The sequence below is a fragment of the Castor canadensis genome, chromosome 11, assembly GCF_047511655.1.
Source record: "Castor canadensis chromosome 11, mCasCan1.hap1v2, whole genome shotgun sequence".
Classification (NCBI taxonomy): Eukaryota; Metazoa; Chordata; class Mammalia; order Rodentia; family Castoridae; genus Castor; species Castor canadensis.
In genome coordinates, this window is record NC_133396.1 from 68,176,709 (window position 1) to 68,193,402 (window position 16,694).

General features: G+C 41.1%; 1 protein-coding gene across 1 annotated transcript in view; it reads right to left on the bottom strand.

The window, feature by feature from the left end:
* The window catches only part of Wdr64 (WD repeat domain 64), a 131,758-nt gene that overhangs the window by 101,026 nt on the left and 14,038 nt on the right, over positions 1–16,694 (bottom strand). The window contains exons 3-8 of the mRNA XM_020174737.2: positions 13,143–13,245; positions 10,113–10,216; positions 8,845–8,874; positions 7,642–7,752; positions 4,925–5,139; positions 135–269 (exon numbers count right to left, since the gene is read on the bottom strand). Coding sequence (XP_020030326.2) covers positions 135–269; positions 4,925–5,139; positions 7,642–7,752; positions 8,845–8,874; positions 10,113–10,216; positions 13,143–13,245 — 698 coding nt within the window. The remainder of the gene's footprint in view (positions 1–134; positions 270–4,924; positions 5,140–7,641; positions 7,753–8,844; positions 8,875–10,112; positions 10,217–13,142; positions 13,246–16,694) is intronic.

The window sequence follows — 16,694 nt, forward strand, 5'->3', positions numbered from 1 at the left end:
AGCAAAGGGAGTAGCTAATATCTGATTTTTTTTTTCTGAAAACCAGTTTGAAACTTCCAGGAATATAATAGGCTTATCAGTGTGAAAGTTCTGAAAGCCATAGAACATTCCCACATTGAAACTGCTGTACTTACAAATTGTCCTCAAGTCTCTTCATAGATTCCAAAACCAGTGAGTGAACACTGTCTAAGGAGCAGGACCCAAAGCAATTTAGGGCTTGAATGAATCTGATCTTCATCACCCAGTCATTATGTAGCTTCCTTTTAACACTGGGAGTGGAAAAAACAGGGAGGATGTTATGTTAGACATGCAAAGACAAGATGTTGAGGTTTTTCTATTCAGCATTTCATTTGATTTTAACTGAATCACAACCCTGAGTCTGTGTTACAATAAATCCCATGCATTATTCCATTTTTAGCTATTTAAAATTTCCTAATCTAACAAAATTAAAAAGGAAACATAATTTTAAAGACTCTCATCGAATTTTGAGCTATAAATTCAGCAGTATAGGAATAATCTAGAAGAATCTCAACCTAGCATTGGTTATGTTACCCTTGCTCTACTGAAAAAGTTCTGATGAAAGGAATGGATCACTGTTTCATGTGTCTGATATCTTATGAGTTAACTCACTTGAAAAACATGTCTCTGTTTTCCACTCATACTTTCAACACTGAAGAACTGGGAAATCCAGATCTAAGCGCCCTCTGCCAGAGGTTTGCTCATCACAGGACATTTCAGGGAGAGTCCCCAGGTTGGAGGCCGAAATCTCTACGTCAAAATTCTTGCTCTAATTAGGAACAAACCATCCCGACGGTGCTACATTTACTGATATTTGATGGAGTGTTGATTTCCTCACTCACAAACACTTATTGTTCACTTACTGTACCCCAGGTACTCGGGTAAAATTCCTGCCATCCATCTCATATTCTACTTGGGAAATAGATATGTTTATGACTTAAGCATGACAGTTGTACAATAAGGAATTAAAGTCGAGAAGGAGGTTTCTTTTTCCATGATACAGTTTGTTTAATTTCAAACTCTGGGTGCTGGCTCATTCTTTAATTTGTAGAATGTTCTGTGCACCCGTGTTTGCTACCCTGGCCCCCACCTAGTCAATATGAATGAATTCCATGAATGTCAACTTCAAGAAACTTTTCTCATGGCTCTAGAATTTAACCACCCTCTGCTTTTGTCAGGTTCTGGGATCTCTATTATTATTTTTTAATGTTGTATTTTTATTCCCAATAACACAGCTCCTTTTTTTGGCAGTACTGGGCTTTGAACTCAGGGACTCATGCTTGCTAGGCAGGCGCTTTACCACTTGAGCCACTCCGCCAGCCCTACTTTTATTTTTTGAGATCATATCTCACTATTTCCCTGAAGCTGGTCTGGAACTCTCAATACTCCTGCACTTGCCTCCTGAGGCCTGGGCTGCCAGGCGGGTGCCATGCCCAGCTGAGGCTCTCTTGTGTAAGAAAATGTCTCAATGCTCAGCCTATATAGGCTTGAAGTCTTGAAGGATTTAATCTGCATGGTGGTCATCTACATGCAGATAATCACATTCAAGAACCAGTGTGAATCAGCATTCATTTAACTATATCCAGATCCTCAAATGCCTCAGGTTCCCGAACCTCATTTCAGACATCTAGGTGATGGAAATAGAAATCGGAGAATGGGTCTTGGAATTTTTTGATGAGTGGCTCACATGTTTGTAGAGAGAAGGTTCATGTCTGGGCCTCTGTTCTAACAGCCAGCACTGCTGAAATGAGAGGCCCAATGGTACACAGGACAAATTAGAAAAGTCCCCCCATGAGTCTCTTCCTTGGTGGGACTAAGTAACACAGCCCCTACATGAAGCGTGGAAATTGGAGCCAGTTTCTTAATGGCTGTATCATCACTGTTCCAGCAATGGGGCTACTCTTAATTCTATGTTGTAATCTGTTCTGAGCTCTTAGTAGTACAGGCTAATTCAGGAATAATATGTGCTAAATGAATAATAAGGTACAATTATGTGTTTTTAACATTTTTCATTATAAAAGGGAGATCTTCATTGTAAAAAAATTTGAGAAAGTAAAAAATCATGAGGACACATGTTAGAGAGGATGTGGGGAAAAGGAACCCTCACACACTGCTGGAAGGATGTAAATTTATACAACCACTATGGAAGGCAGTATGGAGGCTCCTCAAAAACTAAAAATAGATCTGCCGTATGATCCAGCAACACCACTCCTAGGCATACATGTCTGAAGGAATGTAAATCATGGAATAATGGGGACACTTGCACACCCATGCAGCACTATTCACAATAGGTATTACATATACATATGCAGTAGAATATTACTCAGCCATAAAGAAGAATGAAATTTTGTCATTCACAGGTAAATGGATGGAACTGGAGAATGTCACGTCAAGTGAAATAAGCCAAGTTTAGAAAGACAAAGGCCGCATGTTTTCTCTTACATGTGGAAGATAGATCCAATTACAAATACAAGCATTATCATATATATGAAGCATGTTTCCAAAAGTGAAACAATTAAAAGAGCTAAGGGAGGAGGAAACAAAGAAAAAATAGCAGTGAATAAAATTGAAATACATCACATCTGTGTAGGGACAAGAAACATCAAAATGCAAGTGCAAAGTATGGAACAATACAGGGTAGAAAGAAAAGGGTAAGGAAGATCAATAGAGGAGGTTAGACTGATGAAAGTGCAATTTATTTCCAGGTAAAGTACCGAGGTAAACCTCCCACTGAACAATGAGCATAAACATAAGCAATGAAGGTCAGAAATGTAAAACAGGCCATGATGAGAGGGTAATAGCAGGAGAGGGAGAGCAAGTTTGAAAAGGGTAAAGGAGGGTGGATATGGTTGATGTACTTTCTATACACATATGAATAGGAGACATTGAAACCTGTCAAAGTCATTTTAAGAAGGGCGGGAGGGAGAATAATGGAGGGGATGAACCAAACTGGAATACAATATATGTTTATATGGAAATGACACAATGAAACTCCCTGTATAACATTATATACTAATAGAAAGATTTTTAAAAATATGAGGAAGGAAAGGAAAATGACTTTTCTGAAGTCTGAGAATCACTGATAATATTTTAGCTATTTACACTCAGTATTCTTCCAGTAGAAATACAAACACATGTGTGTGTTATATACAAAACTGGATGCATGTGTGCACACAAAAATAATGTTTTGGAGTGCCAAGGATTTCACCCAGGGACTAGGCGAGTGCTGTGCTGGCACCATACCCTGAACCCCAGGGAAATTTTTCCTTTACCACTATATCAACAAATATTTCCATTCAATATACACAAAATGCATAAATGTTCATTCATGGAATTTAGGTAACGTGTTATGTTTATCTTATGTATCTGACTCATTTGTGTAAATGTGAATCATTTAATCATCCCCCAGTGTTGTACACTGGACACCGCCATTAGCAACAATGCTGGGATGTTGGAACACCCAGGAGACCGGGTCCCAGTGTATAAATGCTATGAGACACTGGATGAATCTCAACCGCTGTCGAGGTAGATCCAGTTCACACCCCACCACAACGGTGTGTGAGAACACTCATCTCATAGCACTTTCCCACGTAAGCTTCTCCAATTCTGCAAGTGAAAAAGTGTGTCTGATTTTAAGTTGTACTCCCTCGATTAATAAGGAAACATATCTAATACCAAATTTATGTTTTTCTCCTAATGTACCTTACTCTAAAAACTTTAAAGACTTTGAAGTTGTAAGGAACATAATTGTGTATCTCATCGGTTGGTGATAACTATTGACATTTTTGTCTGATGATGATTTTGAAATGTTTATTGACCATTTATTTGCACTATGTGTGTGGGTGTGGGTGTTATCTGCTTATGACTTTTGTTCATTTTTCCCTTGAGGAATTATTAGTTTTAACCGAATTCTAAGACCTATTAAGGAATATCAACTTATCATTTGTCATACTTGAGTCAAATATTTATTTGTTATTTACTTTTTAAATAGATATTTTGATATCAAGAGGTTTTATTTGGCATATGGTCAAATTTATCAAACTTTCTCTTTGCAGTACTAGGACTTGAATTCAGGGCCTACACCTTGAGCCCCTCCACCAGTCTTTTTTTCATGAAGGGTTTTTCAAGATAGGGTCTTGCAAACTATTTGCCTGGGCTGGCTTCAAACTGCAACCCTCCTGATCTCTGCCTCCTGAGTAGCTAGGATTACAAGCATGAGCCACTGGTGCCTAGTTTCAAACTTTTTCTATATCCATTGCTTTTGTGTTTAGAATCTTCCACATTCAACTAATAATAATTATGTGTGTGTGTGTGTGTGTGTGTGTGTGTATGTGTTTTTACAGTTTTTTCCATGATTTTGGCTTTTTAATACCTGTAGGTTTTGGTTTATAATAACATTTTTAAAAATCTCAGTTGCTTTATCTGTGTTTCCTATTATCCTGGAAGCTCCTTGAGACAGAAGGCATTTCTTTTTTGTTATTTGTTTGTTTGTTTCTTTGAGACAGGGCTTCCCTATGTAGCCTCGGCTAGCCTCAAACTTGTGATCCTCCTGCTTAAACTGGGATTTCTTCTTTTTGTGTGTTTTTTTCATTTTTTTAGCATAAGTTCATTGTACAAGGGGGATTCATCGTGCCAATTCTGAATAGCCTTACATTGTACATTGGTTAGATCACCCTGAAACCATCTCTCTGCCACACCCTCTCCAGGCCCTGAGCTGGGATTTCAATGTGTGCCACCATGCCCAGCTTAGGAAGCATTTCTTGTTCAACTTTGACTCTCAAATGACTACTCTGAGGTCTGGCATCTTGTTTTACAGATAGATAGATAGAGTTAAATAGATATAGATATATAAATGAGCAATGCCTACAATTACTAAAACAAATGGACAACTCAAATAATCACTTACCTTTTAAAGTTCTTTGAGTCTAAGACCTGACTTTGTAATTTCTTTTTGCTTTTCGCCTGCTTTAGTCCAAAGTCATCACTATTTACTGTGAATCTGGTCACAAAGCCACCATCATCCCCCAGGAGGATGTCATCTTTGCAGAGCTGGTCAAACAGAGGCACAACACACACACACAGGAGGCAGTGATCCATGGGCTTTATGATGTAATACTGCTCCTACAAGCAGAAGAGTGCTTTTAAGGCTTGTTACGCTGCTCTAATTAGAGGATTCATGGGGCTTGGGTGTAGCTCAGGAGTAGAGCATGTGCTTAGCGTGCATGAGGCCCTGGGTTCCATCCCCAACATGGGGGAAGGCCCCTATTTTTTTATTAAAGTTTTATTCTCTGATGTTTTTCATTTTGGATAGTGCCACAGTGATAAAAGAACTTGAAAAAATATCCAAGTTGATGAAATAAAGTTAATGAACCTCACTGTGAGCCCAACATTACGTTTTTTAGGTATTTTGGAGGGTAAGGGGTACAATACCTACCTGTAGCTCGGTAAGTGATGAGGTTTGGTGATGTGTGACTGTGAATAGCCTTCTCTTGGATTTGTGAGAAAATATTTACAAGAAGTCTAGAAAAGTTTAGGTGTTACCAGGCCACTGTCATAAATTGAGAGAGAGAGAGAGACAGGGAGGGAGATAGAGGAAGGGAGGGAAGGAGGAGAATGAAAGAAGGGAGGGAGGAAGGGAAGAAAATGAAGAAAGTCAAGTCCCACATATTTTATAAAGAATCATCAGGAGTAAAATAGGATCCTAACACCCATGTTTATACAAAACTAGTCCACAAGCCTTTGTCAGGCTGGCTCTGTATTACTGAATGGATTAACTGTGCTATGCTGTTCCGGAACTCAGTCTCTACCTAACATAGAAAAAACCACTTTGCTTTCATTTTTTTGTTATTTGTTATATTTCCTTTAGAATGAGTAAGAGCCTGATATATTTAGAGGTTTGTTCAGTCATTCAACAATAATTACTGAGCACCTGCCATGGGCCAAGAATTGTTCCTGGCATAACTGTACAGTGATTCTGACTTTGCGGAGCTGCGCTGCTAGTGGGGAAGACAGCAGAGCGAGACAGATCATATAATAGGATCTGCACTCAAGGAAATGAATTCGAGTGTTGCGTGCAGTTGAAAGGCTATTTTAGTTCCCAGAGTCAGCAGTGATCTTTGACCTGAGACCTGAATTAATGGAGAGAAAGATAAAGAAGCAGAGAGGAAGGAACCATTTAGAACATTAAAATGTAGAAGGAAGAGAATATGGAGCCTTGTCCTGGGCAAGGCAGGAGGAGAGGGGGGTGTGGATGCAAGGATATTTTGTCTTCAGAGAGAGGAAAGAAAGAAGCAAGTTGGGGTGGATTTCCAGTGACAGCTGTAGGTGGGAGGGCTGGAACTGGAAAGAAGGCAAGTTGGTTTTCTCAGGAAAATAGGGGCAGATGTGTCTCCTGAAAGGGAAGAGCTGAGGAGAGGAATGAAATGCTCAAATGGCTGTGAAGAATGGGAGGGTGAGTTGGCCAGGGCAAGGAGGATGCTGGCAGGAGCCCCTGTGGCTCAACTAGGCTGCAGACCCTGGGTCTGACAAGGCCAAGCTGGGTGACTTGAGTCTTTCTCCAGCAGCACTTAGTCACATGGAAGAGCAGGTGGGCCTACAGAACCTATCTAGGTTAAAAGGCACAGATTAAAGGAGGCAGAGGGCAAGGATGGCCAGCCTTGATGGTCTACCTGGGGTTCAGGCAGAGAGGGGCTGAAGCCTGGAGAAGACACTTTCAAGGGATTGGAGGCATGTGTGGAACTGAAAAGCAAGCGTGACAGCAGCATTGCTGGAGGGAGAAGAGAGTACAGTCAAAGTCACCCAGGGTTCAGAAGTTAATGAAGCCTGGTCTGCACCCCAATAAGGCAGTAGCACAAAGCATACGAAAGCATGCTAAGCAACAAACTACTTTCCTTCAAATCAGTTCAGCATCTGTAGTTGGTTATGACATCGTTTACAAATTGCACAAGAAGTTTAATTTCTCACCCTGGTTAGGAATTATTTTTTAGTCCTCCAGGCACGGAAAGGATGCTGCATTAGATTTGTTGATAGAATTAGACTTTTTTTTATAATTTTCTTACCTAATGAAGATAGACTGGAGAGAAAGACTTTGAACTTGGTAACATAAGCATAACCAGAAAGATAGACAATGCTTAGATTCAGAGAAAGATATAAAAGAAAACAGGAGCCAAGCATGGTGGCATATACCTGTAGTTCCAGCTACTCTGGAGGTGGAGGTGGGAACATCACTTGTGCCCATAGGTTCAAAATAAAAAAAAAAAAAAAAGAATGACCCTCTCCTCAAAATCAAAAACTCCTAAATAAAATGTACATTACAGGGAAAGTACATTCCCTTTTGCTTTGTTTTTGAAAAGGGCCTTGCTTTGTAGACCAGGCTGACCTGGAACTCTCCATCCTCTTGCCTAAACCTTCTGAGTGCTGGGATTACAGCACTCTGGGCCACCACGTCTAGCTCTACAACATTTCCTTTTAATCACAGAATATTTATAATGAATTTAATCTAAAAGTTTAGTTAAATCTTCTCATTTTATAGATGAGGCAATTGACATGCACTGTGGAAAGCGGTCCACTCATATCTCAAAAAGACAATCTCATTTCTTTTGATTATTTCTTTTGGTCCAGTACCTGGCTGGTCCCTTGAGCTTTATAATCCCAGACAATAATGGTCCTTTCTGTAGTGGCGACAATTCGTTTCAGCTGAGCGAGGTAATCGCATCCTGTAATCCATGAGTTATCCTGAGAGAAAATGACAGAACTGGGGGTTATAATGTATCTCCTTCCGTAATGTGGCGTTGTGTACCCCAGAGTAGGCGTAGGAAGTGCTCCCACTTCCCCCTTTCTCTGCACCACCAGCTAGTGTGAGAGCCACTTCCTAAAGTAGAAGTGCACAGCGGCTGGGAAGCGCCAGGGTTTCCACTGCTCAATTTTGTGAGACCACTTCTTTACATGGGCCCAGGGCACCAGTTAAGCAAGTTCTCTGGTTCTGCCGCACAGGGCACCAGTTAAGCAAGTTCTCTGGCTCTGCCGCATGCTAAAACTTTTGTCTAGAAAAGACCTTAGTGATCATCTGGTCCATAATAAGCTGAGTTTGGTGTCTTGCCCAAAGTCACCAGGCTGGCATAGCTGGAACCTATAATAACCACACTGCTGAGCAGAAACAAGAGCTTCCACTCCGGAGTGTCCAGAGCACAGAGAATGCGCTGCGTGTTTCTGGAGTGCCCTCACGTCTTCTGGAAAGTGTTCGAAATGCAGTGTAAGCAATGGAGCCTCAGTTTAAAAAGGATCCGGCTCCTTGCCGGGCCTCTCATTCTGTGGTTCTGGGAACTCATTCGGTGGGTACAAGTCCAGTGTTTCCCCGTCTCTCATAAATCCAGGGGTTCCAAAAGCAAGTCCTGCAGACTTCCATCTGCCACAGGTTTCTGTTCAGATTAGCCATATGGAATAAACTAATTCCAACCTTGCACTAGAATTTTTATGGTGTTTTCAAGTTTCAAATAAAATTGTTTCCTTATTTCCTTGTTGTTCTCATAATCTGAATTGTGTCCATTTCTTGCACCGCCTAATAGTAGGTACTCAGAAAAACTTAGGAGAAGCTCTTAAATTAAATTTTTAAGAAGTAACCAGTTTTCAAGCAGGTATTTTAAACTCCAGGAAGCAAGGCCTGGGTGATCTTAGTGTTGGGCCAAGTCAATAAGCATAAGTTTACATGTATGAAACACCTTTTCTTCAGAGTCCATTCAGGTGCTCCAAGGAGACTGATTAACTGTGCAGAAACCATCATCACAACTGTAACTATGACGTCATTAGCAATCTTTTCTATGTACTTACTGTAATACTGGTGCTGGTCAGAACTCTCATCTGTGAATAAAAGGGAGAATGATAAAACCTAGTTGGCACTAAAATTAAAGATGGGAGTATTGCTGTACACATCACACTGTCTGCTTGGCCTAATCTCACGTGTTTCCTCCCTTGTTCTCCTCCCCCTGAAACATCTTGCCATGGAATATTGCACAGAGTCTGCATTGAGCAAGGCTTATCTCCACAGCTTGTGCATAACTCTGGTGATTGAGCACATAATAGTCTTGCACATTATTATTTTATCCCTTCAGTATTCATACTACCTCACACTTTTAGTTATTTAGGGTAACATCAGTTACCAAAACTTGGAAATGCAAATCAATGCTAGCTACAATGACAAGAGTAGTTCAAAGAATGCTAAATAGATGAACATAGAACCATGTTAAAAAAAAAAAAGCATTGCTTCATGTGTAAAGTCTCCCTCTGTTGAAAGAGCTATTGAAATGCTGTTTTATCCAGGGAAACTTTTCTTGGGTGACTGGTATGCCCTGGGCACTATGGTAGCTGAGAGTCACAGATGTGACCCATGTAGGGAGCTGGTAGGTTTAAGCAGCTCTCCCACCCTGGAAGCATAATTGCTCCTAAGATGAAAGCAAGTAGCTGAAGTATCTCAATGCCCCAATTTCTTTTGCATGCTCACATCTTGGGAGATGTCTAGGAAATGATTATGCAAAACAGAAAAAGTAGATCAAAGAGAGTGTGGAATCTGTTTATCATGGCCACCCACAGACAGTCTTTCATCTGAAGAGCCAGAAGGCTCTCCAACCAGGAACTTACTTCTAGATGAGGAAAAGATGATGCTGTCAGGAAACTCATGAACAAAGCAGAACACCTATGATTTCCTCTTTTACTTCCCTGTGTCCATCTTTGGTGGAAGTCACCTGCTTAACGTTCTCTTACCTTCTTCATGTTTTCACAATTCTTATGGATGTATTTTGGATTTTTTAAAATCTAGCAATTTTGCAGGAATTTTTATTAATGACATTTGCAGCCTATATCACCAAGAAAATCCTTACCTATCTTACTTCATACACAGTCAAAGTTATGGATTAACCTATTAGAAGATATTTGGAGTTATTAATGGCTTCCTTTTTAACACATTTTCCCTGTAATCTACACCTCCAAATTACTTTCCTCCCAATGCCTTATTTGTAAGGCATGTAACACTCAAAACATTATTTATCCTTGGCATCTCCAGTCTGAACATAATTTTTATTGGTTGTAAGCTTTCCAATTACCTGGCTGTTAAAAACTGTTATTAATCCTTTCTGAGACGCTGTTATTATCAAATCCAACTGAGGGATCTTGACGATGCACTTAATCACGTCCCGTCTTCTACTACCTGTCAATAGCACGATATTCCTTTCAATTTCCAGGGGCAAAGATCCTAAAACCCATTGTTATGCTGGAGAGAGAGACAGAGAGAGACAAAGAAGAAGGAAGGAAGGAAGGAAGGAAGGAAGGAAAACAACTGACATTTTGCTAGAAAGCACTAACTTACTTAAAACTAAGAATAAAACCATAAAAATCAGCATCTGTTATTTTTTAATTACCCTTAGAGATACAAGCTGAACAACAGAGCTTTCCAGCTAAATGTGGAAGACGAATGGATACTCTCCCATACCATTAATATATGCACATTTCACAGAGAATGCATTTTCTGAGCATCTTTTGGAATCATTTCTAATTTGAGGGTTTTCACACCTGTTAGGAATCATCACCATCAAGCTTTTCACAGAATAAGAACTTAATATAATCTCAGACTTTCCCATAGAAAACAACGAAACTACTTCAATATTTAAAGTTTTCCTTGAATTTTGTGCATTTAGGGGGAAAAAAAAAACACTAGACACTTTGATGTTTCTCTGCCCATGTTCTGAGTGATAAAGTCATATATATTAGACTTCTTCCCAGGGTGACTTAATTTTTGTTTTGTTTTTTGGAGATAGAGTCTTGCTGTGGTTTTTTGACCTAGGTCTTTCTGTGTAGGTGCTCTGGCCTCAAACTTGCCATCCTCCCGGGATTACAAGTGTGCCCCATTATGCCAGGCTCCAGGGTTTTAAGTTTTATAATTGTAAGCTCTTAGAGAGAGGCAAGGAAGTAAACAGATCTCAATCCTCTAGGGCTACCACCACGAGCATACACTAACAGAAAAGATATTGCCCCAAAGGAGTGCAAGTTGGTTGTTGGGGGATGTGATAAGTTGTACTCACTTCGTGTGTGGAGTACAGGTATGCATTCAGTACAAAATCAGATATACTCAGTAATTAATATCTGAGCTGCTAAAATTTCATGGAGCAGGCTGTGCTGGGGAGGCGATCAATAATGAAGTAAAATTGAGAAATTGTATCTGTCCCAGGCTACCATCTCTGCTTTCACTCTTTTCCCAAAATGGACTATTTTTAACTCAGAAGCCAGAAACAACTTTTAAAGAAAAACGCAGGTCATGCCTCTCTGCTACCACCACAGTTTTCTTGTCGTTTTCTGCCTCACTCAGACATTTCTACATCTGTCCTCATGCCTCATGTTGTCTCTCTAAACTCATATGCTATTACTCTGACTCGGCCTCCCCCAAATGCAAACTTTGCTCTCTAGCTTCTCCCAGGCTTTTGTCCCTTCTCACCTGGCTTCCCTCTCATTCCCACGCCAACTTCCTCCCGTATTCCTGCTTGGTTTTTCTCCGTAACCTGCTTACTTCATTTTTTCCTACATGACTTCGTGCTCCAGACACACTGTCTATGTTTATGTCTAATCTGTTTTGTTGTTTGTCTCTTCCCATGTTCTCAAGCAAGTATGTCCATGTGAGCTCACTGACTTATGCCTGCCTGTTCACCGTTGTGTCCCAGCACTTGGAAAGGCCCTCGCCTGTAGCAGAAATATTGTCCGAAGAGAAACCAAGCGACAGAGAAATAGGAGAACAAGAACACAGACTTTATTTGATGCAGGTGGTCCCAAATGAGCTCACACTCAAAATTCTGGGCCCCATCAGTGAAATTACAGGGTTCTCATTGGGCAGTGCAGGGGATCAGGTTAAGGTGAATGTGCTGGGTGCTAATAGGTGGCCTCACATTGGGGACTAGGGATCAGGCTGTTTAGGCGGGAGCAGTGGAGGACCTGTGTTGGGAAGTCTGTTTACAGAAGGAGACAAAGAAAGGCAGGAATGGGCAGTTATCTCTGCATGGGGACTTTTATCTTGGCCCTGGACCCATTTTATGGCTTAACTATCAACTTCTCCTGTTCTTATAACCTGCTTAAGGGTGATCTTCCTGTTCAGGCCCACCCTGTAGACCTCAACACATATTACTGTAGAGATAAAGGAGCTATGGAATGACACTACAAAAATGCTTTCACAGTTCCAATTTAGGTTGCCAGCAACACCGCTCTCCTGTGCTCTGACCCTGTGCAGCTCAGTGACAGTGGTAACAGAGTACCCCTTTGTGTCTATTCTTTGATGATGCTTCCCATGGCCAGCAGCAGCTGGCCTGAGGAAGGGTCAAGGCCAAAGTCCAGGTGCTTTTTTACAGGAACACCAGATTCAGACTAGACTGCATGCTTCTCAAAACATGGCATGAAATGCTGGAAGACAGAGTGAACTCAAATTTTTGCCTTCTTCCTTCCTAACCTCCCACTAGGAAGGAATAAAGGAAAGAAAACCCAAAGTCAGATAGGCATTCCCAGGTCCCCAGGCTCAAATGTGAAAATAGAGGACAGACACATGTAAACCAGAACCGGAGCTAATGCCCCTCAATGGTTAGCCCAAACTCACAGTTTTAGAGATTAGCCCCAGGACAAGCAAGGGTAAGTGGAAGTGTGTGGAGGAGTCCTATCTTGAAAACTTGATTTTAAGGCTGGCAGAGTGGCTGTTTTAAGGGCTGCAAGAGTGCCTGGGTTGCAAGCATGTAGGCCCTGAATTCAAACCCTACTATTGCCTACCACTCCCCCACCCCAAAAAAGAAAAGATTATTTTAAAGACACAGGATTGCCTCTGGGACTTCACTCCGAATATTAAGATGCCATCAGGATAACTTGAAGTCTGAGCCTCTTTGGGAAAATGTGAATTTTTTTCACCCTGGACAATCTCTAGTGTTTCAATTTCAACTGCTGGTACGGTTTTTTCTGAAATTGCATATGAAACTTACTTTTTGCCACGGTGAAGAATTGAGTAAGTAAAATGAAAGGTGATTCTATGGAAATGGATACCTAATACTTATTCTTTGAAAAAAACATTAAAATTCATACTAATTTTGAAGGTGTATGTAAAATGTCACCTGAAATCACAATTCGCTGTTTTCTAGACACAAGGAAAACCAAATTTTCTTCATCCATCTGGGAAACAAGAGAATCTTCTTCAGAGGAGAAGTATCCAAAGATCTGAAATCCCAAATAACACATATAAACATAAGCAGTCCCTCAGAATTGGCTGTCAGACAATAACAGATTTGATGTTGGTTGAATTTAAGCCTGATCTAGGTTAACAGGTGCCTTGCTGTATAATGTCATAGGGCTGCCCAGATTTAAAAAGTGGTAACTGAACATATTTGAGGCAGATGAGATGTTAGGGAAGGTTCGGGACTTTTAAAAGCCAATGCAGCCTGATTTACAGCACCCTCACTCGCCCCTCCCTAGCCCATTCTCTCCAAACCCAGAGAGCTCCTTTCAAATTGCAAATCCTTTAAGTTAGGGTGGAAATTTCTTTCCACATGGACTTGGGGTACCTGAGAATTAGCATAGGTGTATGCATTAATCCCCCCAGCTCCTTCCCCTGGCCTGTAGGCCATTGGAGATGGGAAGTGATGTGGATTTTCTCCCCACTTCCATGTTAATGATTGATATAAAAAGGACTTAAGTGCCTCCATAGTACCTGGTGAGACCCCAGCTCTAATCCCTTTCCCCCTTTCTTATTTCCCTCACTGCATCCATTTGATCTGCTTGGATTCTCCCTTGTCAGAGTGCAAGGGCCCAAATACTCTGATTAGAATCAACAATTCCAACATCTTTGTCACACTGTATACTGAATGTTTTCATTCAGTGAAATGAATGTTTTCTTTTCTTTTTCCAGTGCTAGGGATGGAATCCAGGCCCTTGCTTGAACTTACCCCTGAGCTACATCCCCAGCCCTGTGGAGCGCTTTGAAACATGGGTGTGCACAGGATCCACCCGGGAATCCTGCCAAGGTGAAGATTCTGACCTCTGGGGTAAGGTCTGGGAGGCTGTGCCCCGGGGGCCACAGTGAATTAAAGGAGATAGTGACTGAATGACTCAATGGCACAAACCTATTGTAATCAGTTTGTTTTGATAGCATTTTATTTCTTGGGTTAGCATGTCTTTTCATTAGTTGTTTTGCAAATGTTATTACTTTGTTCATTACACACCCACAACCAAGTCTTGAAGCTTGTCACACCTGTCCTTTCTTATCAAGTCTCACAAGCAGACCTCTTCTATGGGAGACCAGGATTATCAAGATGTCCTTACTTGTCTTCCCTTTTTCCCACCACCAAAATCACACTCAGTAAAATCTTAACAAACTGATTGTCCATTCAGAAATAATTATTCATGTTTCATGGGTACAAAACCTCTCTGGGTTTAACATCTAATTCCCTTGAAGAATAGAGAGAAGAGAAAGTGAAGTCTTTTGGTGGCTGGCTCTGAACTGATGTGCCAGGGATCCTGTGTCTCTGCTCTTCTTTTGGCATCACTCATTGGTGCATTTACTTAAGTCAGGTGCTGATCTGCACTTTGGCCTTATCCCTGAACCCACAAATGGCCTCGTGGCAACAGCTGGCACCCCTGTAGTCAGATGTGGGAGTTTAAGCTCTGCAACTAATTACTATTCAGAACAACTTCACTTTCTGAAGCCTCAACTTCTTCATCACTAGAATGAAAGGATAAACTGTGTTTAAACTGAGCTGTTTATTTATCTATTTATTTATTGATGTCACTGGGGAATGAATTTAGGGCCTCACCCTTGCAAGGCAGCTGCTCTGCTTGAGCTACTTTACCAGCCCTTTTTTTTTTGTGATGGGTTTTTCTTTTTCTTTTTTTTTTTTTCCCCCAGATATGGTCTCGCTATCCATTTGCCCAGGACTGACTTCAAACTGTGATTCTCCTCATCTCTGCCTCCTGAGTAGCTAGGATTACAGACAGGCACGAGCCACTGGTGTCCAGCTGAGCTGTGTTTTTAAAATGAGGTTTAAATGACTGCTTGTGTAAAGCACTTTGCATTGTGACTCACACACAGTAATTGCTATTTAAAAATAATGGTTATTACCTGAACATGGTGCACGACCTCTATTCCTACCTACTTAGGAGGATTGCATTTCAAGGCCAGCCCAGAGAAAAAAATTGGTGAGACCCTATTTCCAAAGAACAAGTCAGCCAGGCGCTGGTGGCTCATGTCTATAATTCTAGCTACTCTGAAAGCAGAGATCAGGAGGATTGGGGTTTGAAGCCAGTCCAGCCAAACAGTTTGTGAGACCCTATCTCAGAAAAAAACATCACAAAAAAGGGCTAGTAGAGTGTCTCAAGGTATAGACCCTGAGTTCAAACCCCCATACTGCAAAAAAAAAAAAAAAAAAAAGAGCCAGGTATGGATATGAAGGTACACACCTGTAATTCCAGCTATGTAGGATATAAAGGTAGGAGGATCAAAATCCCAGGCTGGTCCCAGGCGAAAAGCAAGAGACCCTACCTGACAAATTAACTTAAGGTTGTGGGGAGAAGCTGGGAGTGTGGCTCAACTGGTAGAGTTCTCGCCTAACAAGCTCAAGGCCCCTAGTTCAAACCCCAGTGCCAATAAATAAATGCTATTATTATCCTTAGAAAGTTTAGGTTGAATATGCTTCCTGGGAGAGAGAAAAAAATATATAAATTATATAAAGCCTACAACCACTAATGAGAAAATAAAACGGTCCTTATGGATAGTATTCAAACGACCAGTCTACAAACTGATTTGTCTAATTAGAAAGTTTTATTAGGTGAGTCTGAACCTGGAGTTTTGGACCCCTGGCCCCAAATCCTGGGATTCCACATGTCAGTCCAGCCACTCCCATATGCCAAATAAGGAGACATGGGGAAGGACAGAGAGAGGAAATTTCTTATGTGGCCCAGGACACACAGTGGGATTAGACAGAGTAAGCACTCAGTTCATCTGGAGCCACCTTCAGGGTACACACGAGCTTAAATAGACAAAGAATTAGGGCAGGAGACAAAGGTATGCATAAACAGTCACAGTCATAATGTGGCCTGGCTAGTCATTATCTCAGTCCTTATTCTTCCTGAGAAGTTGTTATCCAGAGGTAATCTATCCTGAGGAGGCTCTACTGTGAGGGGTAGTTTCTGTCCCTTGTCATTTAGATGTTATCCATCAATTCTGTCCTTCCTAGTGACTGCAAAGAGAATGGCTTATAGCAAAGACAAATACAAAACTGAGACAGGGATACCAAGCTATGCTGCTGCTAGTTAATGTGTGGGCCCAAGGAAGGAGTCAGTGCTTTTCAACAAAAGGAGTTTAAGAACCTCTGATAGGTTTTACTGGATAAAAGAAAACAATGGGGGGGGGTTCCCCCATAAGAGAAAAAGAAGGAAGTCCTTGATTCAGCATGTGATTTTCACTCAAATCACAGGAACCTGAAATTCACAATGAAAAGCATGTCAAGGGGTTTCACACAAACAAAAAAAAGGAAACTCACAAAGTGGAAGTTTAGCAAAGATTTATTTGGCAAAAGAGGATAAAGTAGGAAGAAATAGAAAAGGAAAAGAAAAGTGCCTCCTGCCTGACACACAGAAGACAGGACCAGAGAGGTTCAAAATGGTGGTCGTGG